At 36.6% G+C, this 24,569-nt stretch overlaps 2 protein-coding genes across 2 annotated transcripts in view; one reads left to right on the top strand and one right to left on the bottom strand.

The window, feature by feature from the left end:
• Positions 1 to 620: 620 nt before the first annotated feature.
• MTERF4 (mitochondrial transcription termination factor 4) lies at positions 621 to 10,159 on the top strand. Its single transcript, XM_083364998.1, has 4 exons — positions 621 to 723; positions 5,840 to 6,341; positions 7,608 to 7,792; positions 9,316 to 10,159. Exons 1-4 carry the CDS (start codon positions 688 to 690, stop codon positions 9,664 to 9,666), a joined length of 1,074 nt encoding a protein of 357 aa, XP_083221124.1. The 5' UTR covers positions 621 to 687; the 3' UTR covers positions 9,667 to 10,159.
• Positions 10,160 to 10,383: 224 nt separating this feature from the next.
• SNED1 (sushi, nidogen and EGF like domains 1) overlaps positions 10,384 to 24,569 on the bottom strand; it is a gene marked incomplete at its 5' end in the record, with an annotated part of 74,041 nt that continues 59,855 nt past the window's right edge. Inside the window, 14 exons of the mRNA XM_083364997.1 lie at positions 10,384 to 12,347; positions 13,193 to 13,221; positions 13,661 to 13,744; positions 14,230 to 14,317; positions 16,193 to 16,309; positions 16,450 to 16,551; positions 16,636 to 16,718; positions 16,850 to 16,994; positions 17,643 to 17,921; positions 18,709 to 18,821; positions 19,537 to 19,720; positions 22,977 to 23,273; positions 23,983 to 24,096; positions 24,272 to 24,385. Coding sequence (XP_083221123.1) covers positions 13,200 to 13,221; positions 13,661 to 13,744; positions 14,230 to 14,317; positions 16,193 to 16,309; positions 16,450 to 16,551; positions 16,636 to 16,718; positions 16,850 to 16,994; positions 17,643 to 17,921; positions 18,709 to 18,821; positions 19,537 to 19,720; positions 22,977 to 23,273; positions 23,983 to 24,096; positions 24,272 to 24,385 — 1,742 coding nt within the window. The 3' untranslated portion in view covers positions 10,384 to 12,347; positions 13,193 to 13,199. The remainder of the gene's footprint in view (positions 12,348 to 13,192; positions 13,222 to 13,660; positions 13,745 to 14,229; positions 14,318 to 16,192; positions 16,310 to 16,449; positions 16,552 to 16,635; positions 16,719 to 16,849; positions 16,995 to 17,642; positions 17,922 to 18,708; positions 18,822 to 19,536; positions 19,721 to 22,976; positions 23,274 to 23,982; positions 24,097 to 24,271; positions 24,386 to 24,569) is intronic.

The following is a 24,569-nucleotide window of genomic DNA, read 5'->3' as shown; positions in this document are numbered from 1 at the left end:
ACGCTTTTTGGTGTTGCAAAAAACGATTCAAGCGATGGATATTCCCAAGGTCTTACAGGTCACATTTGTCTTCGTTAGCAGTAAAAGAAAATCGTGATATTTTTAAAAAATGTTCCTATGTCGTGCAAAATTGTGGATCTGAGGCATTATTTCTGTGCATTTTTGTGCTGTGGCAATATCAGAAACAGTTCTATAATCATGCTAATTTATGTAAGCAGATGGACGTAATCTACGACTGTTGCTTCCAAGTAAAATTGAAATATACATAAGGAACTGTAGCACAAATGTTCGTTTTTGTCATTTTTCTGCAATATAGTGACCGAAACGATTTGTTTTCTGGAGATGTAATCGGATACGTTCAGTTAGATCCTATATAAGCAATATGAATATTCATAAGAATCGGACTTTTACTCAAAAGGACTCTACAAATATCAGGTGTGATACGCCCTTAACTACTCTCGGGGAAGATAATCGAGCACTCCACCTGTTCACATTTCTGATTTGGCCCTGCCGGGTCTTTATTCACAACCTTTCACAACTACTTCAAGGTATTTCTATCCGCCCTTCTGTTGCCCCACGGAACGTTTTTTTTTCCATTTCCAGCTTCCGTTTCGGTAGGAAAGCGTTTACACGAACACCTTCCTCTTTCGTTTTCTCTACTTTCCCAAGCAGCGAAAGCTTCGAGAGATGCCAAATATGAAATTAGCAATCCGCTGTTGGCGCGTGAGTACGCTTCGTATTATCAGTTTCTCTACCGAAAAATAATTTGTGAACAAAAACGCGAATTACTGTATTTTCATGGATTATAAGTAGACGTAGGGAAAAGTACTCCCCCCCGATGAGTTCGCATATACTTCACCGTGTCCTGTATGAACGCAGCAAGTGTAATTTATAATCATGGTTTACGATTGAGTGATAACATAAATCAAGCCAATTGTGGCTCATCAGACAATAATCCCTTAACACTATTGGTGTTTTAAGTGCTATTTCCCTTTTACGCATGGATGAGAGGGAAGCAGACTCAAGTCTATCTAATCATTTCAACCTAATGCTTTCCAACGATGCTATCACTTCATCCACACAGGGTATATGGTCACGTGAGCAGAGAGGATGGCTTTCATCCTCTGCAAAGGTTTATCTTTCCTGTCCGTGGTAAAGGGGCGAGTTCGAGCAGGAATTCCTATTCATGTGTCAGACTGTTAAGATCACAATCTGGTTTTCATTCATTCAATGTATGTGGAGATTTCAAAGACATTAAAATGTATATTTACTACATACATGGCTGTATGTATGGTGTTTAGAAGCAAATGACATTTAATGTAATTTATAGAATTGTTTATGAAGATCAATTTTTAGTACACCTTGCATATCCAAATTAAAAGCAAAATGGGATTATTTCTTATGTAAATGTACACTGAATTGCAGATGTAATCTGAAATTAGTCTCCTTTTTCGATAGCAAACTAGTTTAAAATTCATATTCAACCTGAAGCATATATTGTATTGTATAAGTTAAGTTTTTATATTTACATATGTTCTTTGGTCGTGGTTAGGTTGTGGGGACACAATATGCTAGACTTGGCTAAAATGGAGCCACTGTGTTTTAATAAGCTGTAGAACAGTCAGGGTTTTTTTTATTTGGATACAATACAATCCCCTTCATGGATTACTGCCTTGTCGTGGCGAAGGGGCTTGCGTAATTCAATGAAGCTATGAGCTATGCCGTGCAGGGCCACCCAAGACGGAAAGGTCATAGCAGAGAGTTCTGACAAAACGTGATCCACTGGAGAAGGAAATGGCAAACCACTCCAGTATCTTTGCCATGAAAACCCTATGGACAGTACCAAAAGGCAAAACGATATGACGCTGGAAGATGAGCCCCTCAGGTCGGAAGGCGTCCAATATGCTACTGGGGAAGAGCAGAGGGCTAGTACTAGTAGCGCCAGAAAGAATGAAGCGACTGGGCCAAAGCCGAAAGGACGCTCAGCTGTGGATGTGTCTGGTGGTGAAAGGAAAGTCCGATGCTGTAAAGATTTTTTCTCCATAGGAACCTGGAATGTAAGATCCATGAATCAAGGAAAACTGGATGTGGTCAAACAAGAGATGACAAGACTGAACATTGACATCTTAGGTATCAGCGAACTAAAATGGACAGGAATGGGTGAATTTAATTCAGATGACCATCAGGTATACTACTGTGGGCAAGAATCCTTCAGAAGAAATGGAGTAGCCTTCATAGTCAATAAAAGAGTAGGAAAAGCAATACTGGGATACAATCCTCAAAATGACAGAATGATCTCAGTTCGAATCCAAGGCAAACCATTCAATATCACAGTAGTCCAAGTCTATGCCCCAACCACCGGTGCTGAAGAGGATGAAATTGACCAGTTCTATGAAGCACTACAGCACCTTATAGAACTAACACCCAAAAATGATGTTCTTATCATCATGGGGGATTGGAATGCTAAAGTAGGAAGCCAAAAGATAACTGGAATAACAGGCAAGTTTGGCCTTGGAGTGCAAAATGAAGCAGGGCACAGGCTGATAGAATTCTGTCAAGAGAATACGATGGTCATAGCAAACACTCTTTTCCAACAACCCAAGAGACGGCTCTACACATGGACATCACCAGATGGTCAACACAGAAATCAGATTGACTATATGCTCTGCAGCCAAAGATGGAGAAGCTCTATACAGTCAGTAAAAACAAGACCAGGAGCTGACTGTGGCTCAGACCATGAGCTTCTCCTTGCAAAGTTTAGGCTTAAACTGAAGAAAGTAGGGAAAAGCACTAGGCCAGTCAGGTATGAATTAAATCATATCCCTGTTGAATATACAGTAGAGGTGACAAATAGATTTAAGGAATTAGATCTGATAGACAGAGTGCCTGAAGAACTATGGACAGAGGTTCGTGACATTGTACAACAGGTAGCAACCAAAACCATCCCAAAGAAAAAGAAATGCAAGAAAGCAAAATGGCTGTCTGAGGAAGCTTTGCAAATAGCTGAGGAAAGGAGGGAAGCGAAAGGCAAGGGAGAAAAACATAGATATGCCCAATTGAATGCAGAATTCCAGAGAATAGCTAGAAGAGATAAGAATGCCTTCTTAAATGAACAGTGCAAAGAAATAGAAGAAAACAATAGAATAGGGAGGACCAGAGATCTTTTCAAGAAAATTGGAGAAATGAAGGGAACGTTTAATGCAAAAATGGGCATGATAAAGGACCAAAATGGCAGGGACCTAACAGAGGCAGAAGAGATTAAGAAGAGGTGGCAAAATTACACAGAAGAACTATACAAGAATGAGCTTAACGTCCCTGATAATCACAATGAGGTGGTCACTGACCTCGAGCCAGACATCCTAGAATGTGAAGTGAAGTGGGCCTTAGAAAAGCTGAGCAACAACAAAGCTAGTGGAGGTGACAGTATTCCAGCTGAGCTATTCAAAATCTTAAAAGACAATGCAGTAAAAGTGCTACACTCAATTTGCCAGCAAATTTGGAAAACTCAACAGTGGCCACAGGATTGGAAAAGATCAGTTTATATTCCAATTCCTAAGAAAGGCAGTGCCAAAGAATGTTCAAACTATCGCACCATTACACTCATTTCTCATGCTAGTAAAGTCATGCTTAAAATCCTACAAGCTAGACTTCAGCAGTATGTGGATCGAGAACTACCAGAAGTGCAGGCAGGATTTCGAAGAGGCAGAGGAACTAGAGATCAAATTGCCAACATACGCTGGATCATGGAGAAAGCTAGGGAGTTCCAGAAAAACATCTACTTCTGCTTCATTGACTATGCTAAAGCCTTTGATTGTGTGGATCATAACAAACTGTGGCAAGTTCTTAAAGAAATGGGAGTACCAGACCATCTTATTGGGCTCTTGAGAAACCTATATGCGGGTCAAGAAGCAACAGTGAGAACTGGACATGGAACCACTGATTGGTTCAAAATTGGGAAAGGAGTCCGGCAAGGCTGTATACTGTCGCCCTGCCTATTTAACTTATATGCAGAGCACATCATGAGAAAGGCAGGGCTAGATGAATCAAAAGTTGGAATTAAGATTGCCGGAAGAAATATCAACAACCTAAGATACGCAGATGATACCACTCTAATGGCAGAAAGTGAAGAAGAACTAAAGAGCCTCTTGTTGCAGGTGAAGAAGGAGAGTGCAAAACTTGGGTTGAAACTTAACATTCATAAAACCAAGATCATGGCATCTGGCCCTCTCAATTCCTGGCAAATAGATGGGGAAGAAATGGAGGTAGTGACAGATTTTATTTTCCTGGGCTCCAAGATCACTGCAGATGGGGACTGTAGCCAAGAAATTAAAAGACGCTTGCTCCTGGGGAGGAAAGCCATGGCAAATCTAGACAGCACACTAAAAAGCAGAGACATCACCCTGTCAACAAAAGTGCGTATAGTCAAGGCTATGGTCTTTCCAGTTGCAATGTATGGTAGTGAAAGTTGGACCATAAGAAAGGCTGAGCGCCAAAGAATTGAGGCCTTTGAACTGTGGTGCTGGAGAAGACTCCTGCGAGTCCCTTGGACTGCAAGGCGATCAAACCGGTCAGTCCTAGAGGAGATCAATCCTGACTGCTCTTTAGAAGGCCAGATCCTGAAGCTAAAACTCAAGTACTTTGGCCACCTAATGAGAAGGAAGGACCCCCTGGAGAAGAGCCTAATGCTGGGGAAGATCGAGGGCAATAGAAGAAGGGGACGACAGAGAATGAGGTGGCTGGATGGAGTCACTGAAGCAGTAGGCGTGAGCTTAAATGGACTCCAGAAGATGGTAGAGGACAGGAAGGCCTGGAGGAATGTTGTCCATAGGGTCGCGATGGGTCGGACACGACTTCGCAGCTAACAACAACAACACAATATGTCATTTGAATATAGCAATCTTAATGTTTTAACCTGAGTTTGGGGCCACATTTGTGTGAATCACTATTTTTTACTGTAGATAGTTCAAGATTAAAGTCTGGGTATTTTACATTTCAATTTTGATAGTATGCAATGACATCTTTATAGAACAGTCTGATGTTTTATGTTTTATAAGTATTAATATAGAACGTTTTATCTTTCAAACAGACTAGGGCACCAACCTATTCTGAAAAGCTGTAGAAATATTATTTGGAAAAAATTGCTTCTCAAGTGTTGCCTACAGAATAATATTTTTCATTTAAACAGTATTTTGAAATATATATATATATATATATATATATATATATATATATATATATATATATATATATACACACACACACACACACACACACACACATACATACATATATATATATATGCATATGTGTGCGTGTGTATATGTATGTATATATATGTGTGTGTATATGTATGTATGTGTGTGTATATATATATGTAATGTATATATGTATATGTTTATATGTGTGTGTATATATGTGTGTGTGTATGTATATGTATATTACTACTCAATGTTTGATAATTTATGCAGAAAAGTTTTTTTGTTTTGTTGTTGACCCAAACCAAGAGATTTCTCTCCCACCTATTATTTGTGAACATATTTGGCATTTGTGATTTAAATTAGGCTTAAAAGTGGTTATATTCATTGTAAACTGTAACACTTTTTGAATAACTGTTTCTGTAGTGACAAATTTAGTGGTTTGAAATACAGGGATATTGTAATTAAATACCTCAAATAAGGTAAATTGGGAGGCGAGTTATATTAACTTTAATATTTGATAAATTATGGTGTGAGAGTGGTTTTAATTTAGTTTTGGCAAGTATCTTTGATCTGCTGGCAACTATACATGTTCTTTCCTTTAAAATACAATTATGTTTCCTTTTTTAAATCTATTTTTGCAGATTTTTGAGAAATACAGCGTTCCCCCCTTTGCCTATGACTATATCCATTTACCTTCTGTCAGTGTATTACCAGTTACCTTTTGGTGGTCTCATCAATACCTAGATTGCAGATTGATTAGTACCAGGTCTTTTGTACAAAGCAAAAAAGGCCTGCCCCCTTATAGGTCAAACTATGAGTGCTCTCCAAACCCCCAAGAAACTTTAATTAATACACCAGTAGAAGAAGTAAAAGCAACTGATGCAGACCATTTGAAACTAGAAGAGGACACAAATGCTTATGTTAACCTGGGATTCAGTCCTGCTGAGATAACACAGCTATTTAGTTTGCAGCTGGATGTACCATTTCAGTCAAAATTGACTGCAATTTCAGAATTACTCTTATTGGGTTTAAGCATAACCACAGTACTGAAGACCTTAGAAAAGAAGCCTGAACTGCTGAGAATGTCACCAAAACATTTGAAGGAACGTGCAGATCTTCTGAGAAGACTTGGCTTAGATACAGGTAATGCTCTCCCTGAATTGTACAGTTACTGAATTTATACACTGAATTGAGTGGATTATTTAGTTCTGATTTGTTTAGATTCTGTCCACCATACATTCAGTTTTCCTGTCCCTTATATTAAGGAAAATGTTCATGTTCAGTGAATCATACACAGTCGACGGATATTCTTCAAATTGCTCCAAATAGCTACATATGTTTCTGGATCAATTCCTTAACCTACACTGAATTTCTTATATATAGGTGCCAATTGCTTGCCAAAAGAGAATATTAGGATATTTCACCCACCATCTTTCATTTCAGTATAACCTTTTTTGCAGCCAGAATAAACGTTTGGGGGTTTGGTGGGCGTCTCAAGAGGAATAAAAAGTCTAGAGTAGTGCTGTCACTATACAAAATGGGGTTATTTTGCCATACACGCAAACACACACTTCTGGGGGAAATCCTAGAATTGGGCTCAACAAGCGCTTTAAGCTTCTGTTATGCTTAAACATCTATTTTGATATTTTTTACTGGTTTTTGAAATTATGTTGAAATTCAGTGGTGAAAAGATTGAGGTCCGATGTCCTGGGGCCATAGGGGGAAAAGATACTTAGTGAAGGTGATTTGTTTACTAGCTTCATTTGAAAGGTAAGAGTAAAATTATACATTTTCAAATGGTTATGGCATAGATTATAAAAAAGGAAAAATAATCAAATCACTAAAATAATGATTTGTATCTTTAAAATGTTTGCTCAGTGAAACCTTTTTAAAATCAAATAGAAAAAGGATAATTCATTTTCAAGGATAAGTCACGTTTCATTCAGGCTCTTTTTAGTGGAATAATCACAAGAAAGTTCTATTTTTGGTTGTTTGTAAATACGCGCACACATATCCATGCATCCATTTACACACACACACACAACATTTATGCTCTGTATATCAGGAACTGTAAGCAATGGCCAATGTGAAAATATTTTACATTGAAGTAACTGTGGTGGCACAGTGGTTAGAATGCAGTGTGTAAGTCTAAGTACTATTGCTATTGTTTCTCTAAGAGCAGTAAATTAAGTACATAACTGGGATAATGTAGTAATATAGACTCAGAAGTACTCCAAATGCATTGATTAGAGAGAACATGCTTAGGCATTATGTGAAACACTTGGGAAAAATTATGTCTTAAAAATATACTAGTTTGCTCTTAATATTGCTAGGGATACATGGGTTTGATTAAAGAGAAAGAATAGAGGATTTTAGTCAGCACTATCTTACCTTTTCTCCTTTTAATAGGCAGCGTTAACCATGTGGCAATACATTTTCCAAGTATCTTTACAATGCCACACAAGAGAATCAAAGCCCTAGAGAATCTCCTTAAAGAAAAATGTCTCTTCACAATGGCACAAGTATCAAAAATTCTGCGAACAAGTCCACAGCTCCTTTTAGAAGAGTTAAATGATGTAGAATACAAATTCCAGGTATTTGCAGAACAACTTTGCTGATGTCAGATATTGTTGAATTTGATCAATTCAGTAAATAAATATGCTTTATTAAGAGATTTCATATAGTAAGACATTTCAATATGTTTTCAGAATGTGATTTTTTTAACAATTGCATTTATCACTCTTTCAAATATTGTCTCTAATAATATAATTGTTAGAAAATTTTGTTTCTATGCACTTTGTTTTTTGCTTATTAAAATTTATTATATGGATCCTGAGAAATATCTTATCTATTGAATCTATGTTATATTTCTTGCTTTTGAAGATATGATGAAGACTTTGGCCTCATGTCTTATTTCAGGGAAGCTTGCTTTCTAACGTTTGACTTCACCAAACTTTAACTGTATTTTTTTCTTGTCATTTTTTAAAAACCAGAACCGTCCATTGTTATACCTTTTTTTCTAACAATTGCTGAAAGTACATGAGTCATAAAGTCCAGATCACGGGAATTAATTGTCCCACTCTACTCTGCCTTGGTCAGACTTTATACTTGTGGAACTAACTGCTCGTGAAATGGCACAATTCTTCCTATTGGAGATCTTCAAATAGAGACTTGATTATCTAAAATGCTTTAGCACATCCTCTACTGAGAAAGGGTTTGGAACCTATGAGTTGTCAGACTCCATCCAGGTCTATGATTTACTAATTCTGTGAAATTTTACAATAACCTGTTTTCTCCTGGATGGCTTACTCTCTTCATATTTTTATTTCCACAGCCATTTTTTTATTAAAATTGCCAAATCCCCTTTCAACTTTTAGAACATAAACACTCACATGCCTTGGAAGTTAGAAAGCTAGTTATCAGCTTGATTTGTCTGTAAAATAGTGGGGCAAAATACAGGAAATAGTAAGGAATAGTAGAAAAAATACAGCTAAAGAAAGTTAGCAATTAAAAAACAAAGCACCCCCATCTTTAATCCATAATCTACCACAATATGGATTGGTTACTTGGATTTCAATTCCATTAGCACCAATTATCATAACTAATTATAATGCTTGAATTTTAACACATATAGAAGTTTCAATTCCTTCACATCCCAATTGATTCTCAGATTTAAAATAAAAGTATATTTTATGTGACCAAAAACCCCTAGAGCAGAGGTTCCCAACCTTTTGGGCACCAGGGACTGCTTCTGTGGAGAAAGGTTTTTCCATGGACCGGAGAGTGCATGGTTTTGTGTGCTGCCTGCATCCCATGGGTGGGGCTTTGCTTGTTTGTGTGGACTGGTTGCTGTCATGCTGCGGTCCGGTACCAGTCCACAGACTGGGGGTTGGGGACCCCTGCCCTAGAGCTAATTTTCTTGTACACATTTCATGCCTGAATAAAGAAAGATTTTTCTTGCAGACTGCAAGTTGTGCCTGTATATATTAAGAGCGCAACCTTCTTGAAACTAACCCACAATTTTGTGTACTTCTGTGCTGAATTGTGTCCTTGACTTACGTTCTTTATATTACCATGTTAGTGTTTATTCTTTCATTTAATAATTTCTGTTTTTTAGTTTGCCTATTTCAGGATGGGAATTAAACATGGAGAGATAGTGCAGTCTGGTTTCTTCCAAGCATCGCTGGCTGAAATAAACAAACGAATACATTTTTTGGAGCGCTTGGGACGCTATCAAACTCCTGATAAGAAAGGACAGACCCAAATTGTCAATCCGAAACTGAAAAGACTTATTAGAGCATCTGAACAGGATTTTGTGACTGAAATAGCCTGTTCCACAATTGAAGAATATGAGGTCTTTAAGAAGTTGTTGGCTGATGAAGAAGAGCAGAGGAAGCAACAGGAGGAAGCAATGGAAGAATTATCAGATTCAGATGATGATGATGATGATGGAGCTGATTCTGAATAATTTTGCAATTAGAAGTTTTTTCTATCTGGTAGTAGTAGTAGTTGCTTGCCTTTTTAAGATAGGAAGGAGGGAGCTGATGGATACTTCTGATAATAGAAAAATGAATATTTTTAAATGAGTTATTAAAAAATAGGCAGTAGGGAAATCAAATTCAAAATATCAATTCATAAACATGGCTTTAAATAAAGTTTCTAAATGGTAGCCCTGTTTGAAATGTTTTTTTTAAATGCAATTTTTATAGCTAACTCCAGGAATCCTTTCATTCTTAAAACAAAAAGATGAATGACTTTGAAATAAAATATATTTAGTCTAAAATGAAAAAAACAAGGTAACTTTAATAAAATAAAACCTTTTTACTTTATTGGTGCATTACATATGCCTTGATCTGACTACAGAGTATTGGATTGATAAAGGTCCTCTTCTGCCTTAAGACAGTCTCTGGGGAAAAACTGTGACAAACAAGGAACAAGCAATAAAGATCTTTCATACCCTTTGTCTTTTGCAGATACTATTTTAAAAGTTTACTTTGGATTTTTAAAAATGTAATAATTTGGTGCTACCCTTCATTCTCTTTATTCTTGGAAACTTTAATAGCTTCATTAAAAGGAGAGATGGTTCCCATAAGCCAAATACGTAGCGTAATTGAAGTGCTAAAGTAGTTGTTCAAAATTCCAAGGATTTCACTTCCTTCTTCCTCTCGTAGTCTTCCCAATGCACATTTTCTGGTGACATGCTCAGTTCTCATTTAGTTATTTTTTTTCCACATTCTGCCACAATCTTAAGTTTTTACACAGTAATTCTCTTAAGCCTGGTGCTGGCTCTTGTGTGCAGGTTGTGTTACTGTAGGGCACATCTAAACATCAGAAGTAAAGGGAACAATGCACCAGTTTAACCAGGTAATATAAAGGAATGTGTGAATATTGACTGTAGCAGACGACTACTGGGTTTTTAAAAGTTGTAATTCTACATTTTTAATGCAATCTGTAGCCCTTTAGTGTTGTGCCATCCCCATCGGAAAAGAATCACAAATGGACAGTATTACCCATTACTCACAGCACACATAAATAACTTACGTAGGAATGCAGCTAAGCATCTCTTGATGACTTCTAGGGTTTTTAAAATTTATTTATTTCTTATACCACCCATCTCCCCTACAAGGTGACTCTGGGCAGCTTAAAAGTTATAAGACAAGTACAAACTAGTTAAAATATTAAAAGATTGAAGGAACTTTGGAACCACTTTGTGCTACGGTATTTCTGCCAATAGCAAGGTTATTGTCTTTCCAATTAGAAAAAATATCCCCTTTTCAATATGCTCCTCTATGCTAAATAAACAATATTTACAGCTCTTAAGATTTGCCATGACTTATGTTGCAGGCAACGGATGCACCTTTTCTGCAATAATCCAATACCTGCCAGAAGAGTAATTTAAAACTATGACTCTCTAGTTTTTTTTATAAAATACAATATATGTCTATTTAAACACAACCTTATAGTTTTTAACTAGTCATACGGTTCACAAAGGCTAGGTAATAGTAAGGGTTTTTTTTTTTGAAGGCTAGTCATCGTGTTTTGCAAAATAAACACCACTGAAGATGGATGAAAGCCTTTTTTTCTCCATTGGTATCACAATTTTGTCTTTTAAGAATATCAAAGGAAATACTTTACCTATTAAACATTAAGGTTTTCAGGAAAATTCTTTATGAAAGCATAGAAACTATCATAAACAGCATTTGAAGGCAGAACAACTAAAAGCCTGTTTGGCTTTTGTAAAAGACAGGTAGAGTGCTCTGTTGCTGCTGCCAGTTTTTTCTTCATTATTCTAAATTATGAAGTGCTAATAATTTGTTAGTAAGGAATTGAGGGAGTTGGCTGAAAAAAAGATAATTTTTCATTTATATTAATTTTGCAAAGGAACAAAAAAAAACACCAAGGGGATCAATTTCTGAGGCAAGAAGATTTGTTTTTAGGTTATAAAGAGAACACTTTTTTCCAGGACTCAGGTTTAACGCAGTCCATTAATCATTATATGTCCAAATCTCAAATACTATTAAGCTTGAGTACTGTTCTGCAGGTAGCTTGCAAAAGAACTTTTACTCAACTTATATGAAGAAATTAAATCCTATGATGAAAAGCTGAAAATGAGTGTTATTATAATCTTGCTGAAGAGAAGGGGCTATATGGCAAACATCTCTTGAACAAAAAAGGTAGAAAGTCCTTTGTTTCAGCTAAGTTCCTCTCCCCTTTAAAAAAAAAATCAGTTAACTGACATGAAGCTATTGTGTCCTTGGGATGAAGTATATAGCTGAAGACAATCTAGATTGTTCAGTATTGCAGATACTGATGTAATTATTCTCAATTTCATGCCAAATATTTGCATTTTGATTGTAAATAAATGGATTTGTTCTCTATTCACATTACAATTAAAATCTGTAGCAGATCACTGTTATTCAGCATTCCTTGAGGGCAGTTCCTTGGTACTCCAAAAGCAAGTAGGATCATGGTGAGGAATTCTGTTGGTACAACAACTCTTGACACTCATCAGTAGAAGAATTAATGGAGGGAATCTTCCTCTTCCATTTAAGGATTGAGAAACAACCTTAAATGAGAGACTGTTTTCCATCAGCCATTATCAAATGAGCACTGACTTTTCATTTCTTCATAGGGAAGCAGAAATAAAATCTGTAATATAATATATTAAAAAGGTGAGGCGTACTGCCGGTGAATAAACCTTAAAAAAGGTGATTCGCAGCGTATGAGAGAACATACAAAGCACCTGTTTTCAAACTGAACTAATGAATCATTTGCAAGACTCACATGCCTACTTTGTGAGCTGTTCCTAGCTGTCTGCACATGTACACGCATGCAGCTAGGAGCATTTTCCAGAGTAACTGCATGAATAATTTGGCTGCTTTAATGATTTGAAAAGACGCATTCATATATATTATGAAGCCTCATTTTGCTCAGTTTTGCTTAGCTCTATAATTTTTTTTTAAAAAAATTGTTTTTAACTTTTGTATTTTGGTTTTTTAATCACCCTGTAAACCGCCCTGAGTCCTTCGGGAAAGGGCGGTATATAAATGTAATTAAATAAATAAATAATACAAAAAATGTAAATGTAATGTATAATATATATAATGTTACAAATACATATAAATATTGAATATGTTCTCATGAATTTTCTTATTCCTGATTTTTTCAAATTAAAAAACAGTCATTATTTGCATGCATTGCTAATTCCATTCCATTCACAAGATATTTTGTGGCATTCAATGAATATAAATACAGTTTCCTTCTAGTGTTTGGCAGGCTATCAATATCTTACAGGTTCTTCAAAAAGGAGATATAAATATTTGCTCATCAATGATGCTTTACCCATGGTTTAAGCTATGGGGAATTATAAAATGAGCCCAGACACTTCCTGTCCAAGGAACTCTGATTTATTAAGTATCTAAACTCCATGGTTTAGCTGGTATATCAGTTAATGGAATCCTCATTCCCAACCATTGCCCAATAAAGATACTTACTGTGGTTTCAGTGCCTGTTGATTTGTTTTCTGAAATAAGAGAAAATTTAATATATGACAATTTATCTTACACAGTAACTTATTTCTAAGAACTTCATTATTCTAATGCCCCTTAATTCCAACAGTGTGTTAGGCAAAAGAAGGGACAAAGAAACAACAAAGTATTGAGTAAAGTATTCAGGATCCTTCATAAGTGATTCTTGGAGACTGCTTGGACAAGTCCCTGTGGTTTTCTTGTCAAGGTTTTTCAGAAGTGGTTGCCATCACCTTCCAAGGGATGAGAAAGAGTGATTGGTTCAAGGTCACCCAGCTGGCTTACAATATCGAAGTCCCCCATAAATTAACATCCAGGTTGTATGGTGTTCACCATACTGTTAAAAATTGTAATTGGTACTATGAGAAATTGGAGGTTAGACATTCTTAGGATTTCTTCCCCAATGATGGCTTATAAGAACTACATTTGTTTTACCTGCTGAGTGCCTTATTTGTTACAGTACTCTCACAACTCTCCTTATAGCAAATGTCCTGATGCACTTTGTAGACTCTCTTGTATCTGATAGGAAAAACAAACATATATCAAAGAATGAAGGGAAATTTGACCATAAAGAGGTATAGTGTGGGTTGTAAATTAAATCCCAGAGCTTAAATCTCTTAGATTTTTTTTTACTGTGCAAGAGTAACAATCCCTTAGTGCCTTAATAAAACCCCAGGCCATTAACAAAGACATTGCTCACATTTCCCCCAAAGCCTCAGCAGAGTCAGGCAACCTGCAGTTTCCTCAAAACCATATTGCCAATTTTTGATGGTGCAATTGGTGAAAGTTAATACTATCTTGCTATTTTTGAGGCAGAAAAATGATAGTTGTAGTATAAATCTAAAATAGCCTTAATTCTGTGTAAAAGACATGTGTCCTCCCCCCTCCTCCCTGGGCCTCCTATGGAAAAAAGCGAACAGGCAGGTTGGGATAAAAAGCAGACGGCGTCAGGGAAATCTGAAGTTTGATATGTGAAGAAAAAAAATGCTTGAGACAATACTTACAGATAATGGCAAACACCTCTTTCCCAGACTGGAAAAGGTTTTGTTTCAGAGTATAGCCGAGTACAAGACTGAGGCACTTTTTTACAAGCTGAAGGGGAAAAACATTACATACTGAGGACATTTCAATAAATAGAGATAAATATTTGGGTCTAATTTTTGCGCAAATCAGACAAATTATTCAGAGCAGTGCCAAGGAATTAAACTGTTCTTATGTGGGGGGAAAAGTATATCTTGAAAGAGATATGAAGAGCGAAAACACACCAATAACAGAAGTACGTGTTACAACTTGATTGTACAGTATGTTAGTGCAGTTTGCTCTCGGATAATAAAATATCCTATACCAATAGAGTTGTATGGAATTTCTGTAGCAAACAAGGCAAGAACAGCTTTTGTAAAGCATGTGAATGTCATCTCAAATGAAGAATGTTGGTGCTTTTTACATCCTTATGTTTGTTTTAATTCTTTTTTTCTTGTGTTCAATCATGTCTGATTCTCAAAAACTGCTTGGACAAGTCCCTGCAGTTTTCTTGGCAAAGTGTTTCAGATGTGGTTTGCCATTACCTCTTTCCTAAGGTTGAAAGAATGTTGACTGGCCCAAAGACGCAAAGGTCTGCTTTATAGCCTGATGCCTCAATCACTGCACTAAACTGGCTCTCATAAGTTTAGAATTTTTAATAAAGCTCAGCATCATAATTATGCATTATTTTAATCAACACAGCCACGAAAACCTCTCTCCTCCCAGTCACAATTCTGGCCACAGATACACAATTACAAATTGTGCTATGCAGACATATTTCCTATTCCCTAATGGCAATACTGAAATAGCAATTCCACTCCATAAAGTAAGCTTGCAGCAATTCAACCTTTGCTCAGTTTCTATCCATATGTCTACTTAATTATGTAAATCAGTAGCTATGTCTATAGTCTCTTTTTCCATTAAAAAAGATGGAGACCTATATTTTGTAAAATGAGTAATCTGAACTTATATCAGACTGGAACACTTCCATAATCTTCACAGTGGCCTCCTTAATTCACTGTGACTTACTCTAAGGTAAGATGTTTGATGTCTGTTATACCTAGTTTAAATACAACCCCTTTCTCTAGACTACTCTTGGTGGCATAATTTCATTAAACAGATTATAAACAGTATAAAAACACAAAGGAAAGGGCAGAGTTGGGAAATAATTTTCCAGGAAGAGACCAGATTTGTCATAAGTTTATATACACACCTTATTTCATCTTTTCAATATCTACTATTACTTTCCAATAATGCCCCAAACTGATACTCTCCATGTATGATTTTTAATGTTAATTTATAGGTCAGAAATAGATTTCATGAATAAAACGTAGTTTGTAAAGTCAATATTTTTCTTTTATGCATTTGTAGCAATCATAATTAGATTCTATATGTAGAATCTATAACTATGCAAATCTTACTTCCTCTTCCAAGAATATATTTTTTTCAGTTCATGGGAAAAAACGTAGCCATATAGCAGACTGACATGCCAAAATTTTTTTCCAAGTATTAGTGGCTCATATTAATGGCTTTATCAGTTCCCAAAGTCTGATGAACATTACATTTACGACAAGGGCACGGGCACTTGTGTTCTTTAGGCCAGAAAGAGTTTTTTCAGTACAGCAGCAAATTTTTCCTATAGCCCATAAATCTTCCTATAGCCCATAAATCTATTTCTTCCCCTATTTCCCCATGCAGATTTTTAACTCGACACTGAAGGATATCCTTCCAGTCTATGGATAAACTTCTATGCTGTTTTTATCGTGCACTGTTAAACATCACTTCTAATTCTGTATGTAAGTTTTTCATCCCTTTTAAAAAGAGGAGCAATGCTTGCAGGTCCAGGCAGTTTCCTATTACTCCCCCCGCTTTTTTTCCTTTCTTTCTCTCCCTCTTAGTAGCATGTGGCAAAATTGTTCAGAAAAGCACACTATTCTCTTAACTCACCTAGTTCACATAATCTGCCTTTGAATCCTGGAGTACAGTCACAATTGTAAGATTCTAAGCCAGCAACACAGGTCCCACCATTTTTGCAGACGTTTATGGAACAATTATGTCTCTCACCTAGTAATGCAAAGGGAAGGATGTGATATTCTGGCTATTTTTAAGATTCTTGATAATCCAGTACAAATCAAACATTACTTAAGGTTGGAGAGGCAAGGGGGTAATCTTGGACCATCTCTATCTCCTTTCTTCAAACATACTTTCTCTCTTGGTACTCTCAGGTTCTGACAGCTGCAGTGCTAGTTTGGTCCGACTAGTTGATTCCTCCACATTTTCTTCAACTTTCATGGGAGCTTCTGGTTCTAGAAGAAGCAGGCAAGGATATTTTAACCAGAAAGTTATGATGCAGAACAGAAAGTCAAGGAGGGAGGGTGAACAGTACATACGTGTTTTCACAGAAACTGATCGACTTGGAGAGCTGCTGATTTTAGTAGTGATCCTTCCTCTGCCATCCACTAGTTCTGTAAATCTTTTAAAAAAAGAGAAACATTCAGACATTCCCATCTGCAAAGCTGAAATGATGTGCACAGACTTAGCACGCTGTGCATCTATATTTATTTTATTCTAGTTTCATTACTGTAATCTAGTTTCATTCTTTACCTGGGTGTTAGTGAAGGGTCCTCGGGGACAGAGTGCTCAGCAAGCACATGCAATTCTGGTAGGAAAGGTGGGGGCACTCTATTTCTCAGTGCCCGCGGATGCCCTGTTTGGCTCCAGCGTCTTTCAGCGGTGCCATCTTTCTGCACTAAATATAAGACACGATAACAGAACTGGATGAATGGAATGTAAAAATCTGGGTAAAAAACTCGAGGCCTGTCTCCTTTTCAGCAGGGTATGCCACAGTCTTGGAAAAAAAAAATTCAAAGTATGCTGGTGCATGTTATTTTAACTATGATGTTGTGCAGATGGTAGAGTTAAGCCTTTCCTTTTAGGCCATTTTACCCAATAAAAATCTTCCCAGAATAGAACAGATTCAGCAACGGTGACATTCCTCATCATAAAAATAATCTTGGACAGATATGTTAACTTTCCTTGGGGATGCAGTCACAGACAGATTTATTCCATTTCCTTCCCAATTATTTATTTATTTTTTTATAAAAAAGATACTCCAAAATTGATTTCCAACAGCTATTTTTGCTTCCTTGGTATCAGCATGATTTTGCTTTAAATCAAAAGGATAAGCAAGATATCTAAGCCTTTCATTTGCACATCAAAGGAAACAGGATGCAAACACCGATTCTTAGGTTTTGCTAAAAAAAATCATCTTGCTTTTATCATGGAGAATAGACGTAGCTGATCATTGAATGCATAAAGGATATAGACAGATACAAGTTACTGCTGCCTCTGCATACGACAATAGTAGTATGAAGAAAACCGTGTGATCTACACTTACAGGCTGTAATATAAAGATGGGCAGGCTCACTCATCACTTGTCCTTGATCGGTATTTTGAACAGCCATCACAGATAAGCGATACCTTTGACCTGGGTTCAGGTCACGCACTACATAGGAAAACAATTTTCCATTGGGGACATAGCGGCTTTTTACACTCTGGCTGGTGCTGACATTGATGATGTAGCCTTCCACTGAGCCCACAAGGGGTTGTTCCCAAGTCATCTGGACAGAGGTGGCTGCAACTCTGGAAGCAGTGAGGTTTCTAGGAGAAAGAGGTCCTGTTCAGAGAGAAGAAGGAAATTTGATTGGAATTCTCTTCAGCTGCCTGTCAAATAAATAGTCAAATAAATAATTTTGAGGGAACCCTCAAAATTAGTACTAGGTTCACTTCTCTGCTTTCATAAATGAGCAAGCAGCTTCTGGGAATTCACTAGTTGTCTGGCTCCTGTGATTGTATTACCTTTGTGTCCTCTTGTATATTTGTATCCTCTCTCCTCCCCCAATTATATTCCATTCATAGGAAAGAAGGCGTCCCATGTGTACTGTGAAAGTACTGCATTTATTTGATTGCTGATCTTCATAACAAGAAGTATAGACGAGGAACAATGTTCAAAGTAGTTTAGAGATGGATTTTTAACTCATTACAGATAGAATTATTAATATTTGAACCATCCTTCTGCATCAGTTAATCTAATGATATAATGTAACATTAAGCAGGAAATCATGCACACTGAATGGTAAGAGTTCATTCCAGCTGTATACCATTGACATGCAAGGTAAGTCATTCACTCCTTCAGTTTGTTCAGTTATTTTATATGTGAAAAGAAATGTAGTACAACTGAAAAAAAACCTCTCCTTCTTTATAAATAAATGATAATTCAAATCAGAATCAGTGGAAAGTTTGGTCAGATGCTCTCCCATGGCATCAGCAAGGGGACTACAAACAGTTATACCACTGTTTTGCTCTGTTGTTTTAATTACAAATTATAATAATTATAATTTATTAATTTTAAATTACAAAATGGCAAAGCAAAAAGCAAGCAGAAAAGGTTCAATAAAACTCACGAGTCCAGACGTAAAAAGGAGACGTAGCAAAGCTCTCTGTGGGATGATCTTCATTACTAAGGCCACTCAAGGTCCACATGTGAATAAGATACTTCTGTCCTGGTTGAAGGTCCCTTATGGAAGATTATACATGATGAATAAATCTTAATCAAAGGGTTAGGATTTTGAGAGAGAAAAAACATACTATTCCTTATTGAGGAGTCGGAAACTTAGTTAAACAACCCAGTCAGATGTATGCACACAGCTGTTCAATATAAGATAAATACTTGAATCATTGCCAGCTTCAATTTTCTGCCACATATGTGCTTCAATTGTCCTTCTAATTTGAGAAATTTTCATATTTTATTTAATGGAAGTAAATAAAGGTGGATTCAGAAAGGATAAATTTACCTTTTCTTTTTGCCACTTGATCTTCTTGATTTCTCTTTCCCTTCCCATCTTTATGATGGATTCAAGAGCTAATTTTAGAGCTAATTTCTTGATAAAGCATCTGTACACTGAGGTTCCTAAGCTTCATAAAAAAATATCTAAGCAAGAAATACAGCTGCTTAATCTCTAATCTCAGCTAGGCCTATGGAAATAATCTGATAGTGCCCCCAAAAGCTTAGGAGACCTTTGAAACAGCTATGCCAATTTTCTAGTCGCTCTTCTGGAGCTTTGAGGAATGGATCTATATGACTGTTTTTCTCATTAAATTGTTTACCCAGGCCTGGTGTTCTATCAAGCCAGCTATTTAGCCATGTTACAAAAAACCTCTCTGGACTACTTTTATTTATTCACCACTACCTCCATTATTCCATCCCAATGTATCTTTTACTTCTTGCTCACCAAAATGTGTATTTGGTCACAGTATTGTTTAATTCTACAGCATGATCCTCTACATCCTCTGGCTGCCGTATGGACAGGCGCACCTTGCTGACTGTGGCATGTTTGAGTTTGTGAAGAGCCCATTGCACAGTAATGCTTGTGGAAGTCACATTGGCTATTTCAAATCCTTCTACTGGGTGAGGTCCTGTTAAGTAAGATGAGAGAAGGGAAGTGCAAGAGATTGTTACAACACACTGCAATTGACAAGACACCCTCTTGACCTTCCTTAAGAAGCAGTCCTATCAGAAACCTTTTTCTTGTTTTCTACTAAGACTAATGTTGCTCTGGGATTTTGACAGGATTTCTGCAACAGAATGCATCTGCCCTTTTGGGAGTAAACTACATGGCAACTTGCATCTGTACTGGAGAGAAAGCATTTTATTCTATAGTAAAGGACTCCCTCAAGAGGTTGTGACACATTCAGTTATCAAGTAATTATTTGTTTCATTTATATCATTGCCCATCTCCTCCATTCAAACTCCCAGAACCTCCAGGCAATGGAAAAGAACTGAGTGCATCACCTGGTAAAGTCAAAGCAGAGATGTACATTTAAGTATCATTAGCATACTGATACCATTCCCCGTGTCAACAGATGATCTGACACAGCAGCTTCATGTAGATGTTAAAAAAGAATGGGGAAAGAGTAAAGCACTGAAACATCCCACAAAAAAGTAAAATGAATGGCATAGAAAGGATGAAGCCACAATTTACAACAATACGCAGGAAAGTCTGTTTGTGGCTTGTATTTGATACTAGCAGCAAGATATCCTTCTCTGCCTGGGATTTGTATATTTTAATTTTTTTAAATTAAATTCTAGTTTTTAAACGTTGATTTTTAAATATTTTTAAAATGCTTTTATATATGTACAGATAATCCTCAAATTACAACCATTTGTTTTGTGACCATCTGAAGTTACAATGGCACTGGAAAAAGTGACTTATGACTGTTTTTCACACTTATAACTGTTGCAGCATCCCCATGGGCATGTGATCAAAAATCAGAAGCCAGATTCACTTAACAACCATCTTACTAACTTAACAACTGCAGTGATTCACTTAATAACTGTGGCAAGAAAGGTCACAAAATGGGACAAAACTCATGTAACAATTGTCTTGCTTAGCAATGGAAATTTTGGGCTCAGTTGTAATTGTAAGTCATGGACTAACTGTCTTGTTTTTATTAAATTATTGTACACTACCCAGAGTTACTTTTCATGAGATGGGAGGCTACATAAATTTGATTAATAAAGATACTTCAGGAATACACACAATTATTCCTTTTACATAGCAAGCTTTAGTTCTGTTGCTTCCAACCTGATACTTTACATTGGGGCTAGTATTCCTGACTTTCTGAGAATTATAATTTCCAAACTTCTGGAGGGGATCAATGGGACAGATACTCTCACCAATCAGTCATGAGCATAAGAGTATAGAAAATGTAAGTCCATGAACAATAGCACCATCTATTCAGCAATTTTCTTCAGAGCTAATTTAGTGCTATGTAATTCGTATTAGTAGGAAAGTCCCTGGAACAAATGTAATAAAGCCATGTGACTTTTATAAGTCTTATGCGTTCATATTCTAGCATAAGTCATAATCCCATAGAAAAATACTCAAATTTTAGCTGCATCACTCATAAACAATCAATCCCCCAAACATTTCATTGGCATAGCAATTCTATTAATCCAACTGGTTCTTGTTCTGCTTTTTGAAATAGCAACAGCCATAAAATAAATAAGAAAAATATCTGTATCATTACGGCTATAAAGCAGCGCACATAAAACTTGGAAAAGCCTTTCCCTGTAAAATGTTTTACGTAGAAGATCGATACAAGTTAGTGAGATCGATACAAGCTAGTAAGTTAGTATGAGAACAATGCAAATAAATTCTGCCCAGATTAAGTATCATTAGAGCTTAATCCAATTCCAACAGAGATGTTGGAGATTTTTAAAGAAGATAATAGTGCAGAAAGACATTTGTCTTCTCTTAAGTTCCCAGCTCCTTCAACAGTTTAAGGAATATACCATATGCATGGTCCTGTGGGAGTTTATTAAGTGTCACATGCAGCACCCAATTCTTAGAAGAAATCAAAGCAAAGGTCTTCTTTAATTGTGAACATTAGTAATGATACCATTGTAAAATAAGAAATATTATGGCTCCTCCTTCTGAGTAATTCTTTTCAGGACCTATAGCTCATATCCTTGAGGAAGAAATACTTTCCTCTTATTTTCCTAGGCTAAAAAAAGAATCCCAAGTTTAGCAGCATTGCCTAGGATATTTCATTGTCTATGGTTTCACATGCTTTTATTTTTTTATAAGGGTATGATATGGTGTCTTTCAATTGCACTTCACTTATCCTAATGTACTGAATTGCTAAAAACCAGGATAGAAGAAGGGAAGAATTGCAGATTAATAGGTCATTTAATAGGCTAGAGGTCATTTTTCTCATATCAATTGTTCCTACCCATTTAAAAACACTTTAAACCATTTTATTCTCTGCCATTCTATGGAATTCTACTCTTTAATATTACCTGGAATATCCTTTCCCACTCTCAGTGTTATTTACTTTAGGACCTTTCTTTGGAAAAAAAATTAATCCCAAATCAAAGACAAGTATGAAACAGTAAAGCACATAAAGGCTTGTAAATAATTTGTCCACACATTTCATATCCCTAGTTTGAGTAATAATCAAAATTAATTTACTTTCTATATCCAAAGGATACTAAAAATTATCAAGCGTGATAACTCAGGTTCTTTTAATGTTTTTTTGTTTTGTTTATTACAATTAAAGAAATCAAAATATTACAAGCTAGCAAGCAGCAGCATGTTGAATCTTTGTTGGAAGCATTTTAAGCACTGTCTGAAAATGCAATTAATCTGAACTAATTCAACCTAACATTATATCATATATAAGAAATATTTACAATGAGCATGGTGATGCCTGATTATAGTTTTGTAACTGCCACTGCAAATTATTTCCTGCTACTTCGACTTTTACAGATTATGATTATAAGGTAATATATTTGGAGAAGATGACAAAATTAATGCAGCATTTTTCCTTTTGTTCCTATGCTACTTGATTCATTTCCCACTAGTTAGAGATCAATATTCTTGTGATAAGCAGCATTTCTAAATGTAATGATGCTAGTTTGGTACAGAGGAAATTTCTACTATGAATTAAAGAATGGTGTCCCAGTATTCTTATTGTACAGCTTTCCCCAACCAAATGCCCTTTGTTCGTGCTAGTTGTAGATTGTGGAACTTTAAGGGAGAATAGCCAGGTTCTGGAAGGATCTTGCAAAATGCCTTGAGGATCCTTGAGCACACTTGCATGGCATTCTAACTACTGCAGCCAGGCATTTCTGTACCCACAACTCTATTCCTCTAAAGGAGCTACTCACTAGTACGAGTGACGAGCATGATGGGCCTGCTGATATCATTCTTGTTATTCGATTTGCGTTTGACTGAAAAGACAGAAATATTGTAGGCTTTGCCGGAGGCTAGTGCCCGCAAATGGTGGGCAGCACGACTTCGGTCCACATAATCAGTCCAGCGGTAAGAGCCGTCGAAGGATACGTACGTCACGGCGTAGCCATCAATCATATGTTTGGCAGCCTGGTCCTTGGGTGGGCGCCAAGAGATTGACAACCCATTCTCCTCCACTTTTTCCACCTTTAATGACATTGGTGGCAGCAGCTCTTCATGGTATCAGTGCCAACAAAAAAGAAGGAAGAAAATATATAACTCATTTAAATGAGTTAGTTTGGCTTTCCACTACCTAATTTCTTTCAGACGACTTCCAGAATATGTAGCCATATTACAGGCACCCTAGTTTGAGAATAGCCATTTGCTATCATTCATGACATACTGCTTCAAATTACTGCCATACTAGGAGCCTCTTCTCTCTCCTTCTCTCTCCTCCCTCTCTCTCTGTGTAAATCATCATAACAGTTGTAGCAATGCAATCAAAGTCCCAGTCAATATATATGCCCATCAGTATCACATGTATATATGAAGAGATGGATCTTTGCGCTGTTGTGACCATCTTGACTTTTTAAACACCTCCCCTCCCTGAAGAGCACTGTGCCCTTCCAATAAAAAGGTTTTCCTTCCTCTATTTCTTTGGCCAACATTACAGTATACCTGGAAGGAAAACTGGGAAACAAAAGTCAAATAATGGAATTCAGCTACCTCAGAAGAATCAACAAAAACATCACGAGAAGATGTTTTTGCAATTATAGTATCTATACTAAAACCAGTGACGCTTTCCTAATGAAATTCCATCCAGCAATTTAAATTGTTGACATGGATGTCAATTTTTCTTCCCAAATGAAGAAAAAAATGAGGAGGAAATTGTATTCAATCCATACAATTACTATTTTCTAGGATGAGCATAAGTTTGATTACCTTTCTCACAATTCCTGCCAGTATAGCCCACTTTGCAGGTGCAGATGTGAGATTCATTAATTCGTAGACAGTAGCCTCTATTTCCACATGGATTGAAGAAACAGGGATCACTGACTAGGACAGAAGGACAAAACAATTCATTGAGAAACACAATTTATAAAGATGAAAATGAAAATGTTTGAAAAGGAAGACCGAAGTTCATTAAAATGTATTTATGTATTCCTTTTACCGTCTTGGAAAGCAAATACCTTTGAGTATACTAAATGCCCTTGCATTCACGTTACCTTACCTGACTCACAATGATAGCCAAAGAAGCCCTCTGGACAGACACACAGATAAGAACCACTGTGATTTTCACAACTTCCTCGATTCTGACATGGATTTGATTTACAGGCATCCACTTCTGGGGAGCATAAATACACTCACTCAGATATCTGTAGGAGGTGTCACATGGAATTAAGAAGATGACTCTGCTTCAGGTGGATAGCCCTTTATAAAGATGCCTGCTGTAATGCAGTGAATAACACACCCTGGCTGGATCCAGATAATATACAGTGCATTCATAAAATATTCAGACCCCCTTCACT

This window comes from Vipera ursinii, assembly GCF_947247035.1.
Source record: "Vipera ursinii genome assembly, chromosome: 5".
In the NCBI taxonomy this organism is placed as follows: domain Eukaryota; kingdom Metazoa; phylum Chordata; class Lepidosauria; order Squamata; family Viperidae; genus Vipera; species Vipera ursinii.
Note: the sequence above shows the minus strand (reverse complement) of the source record. Positions and strands in the feature narration are given on the sequence as shown.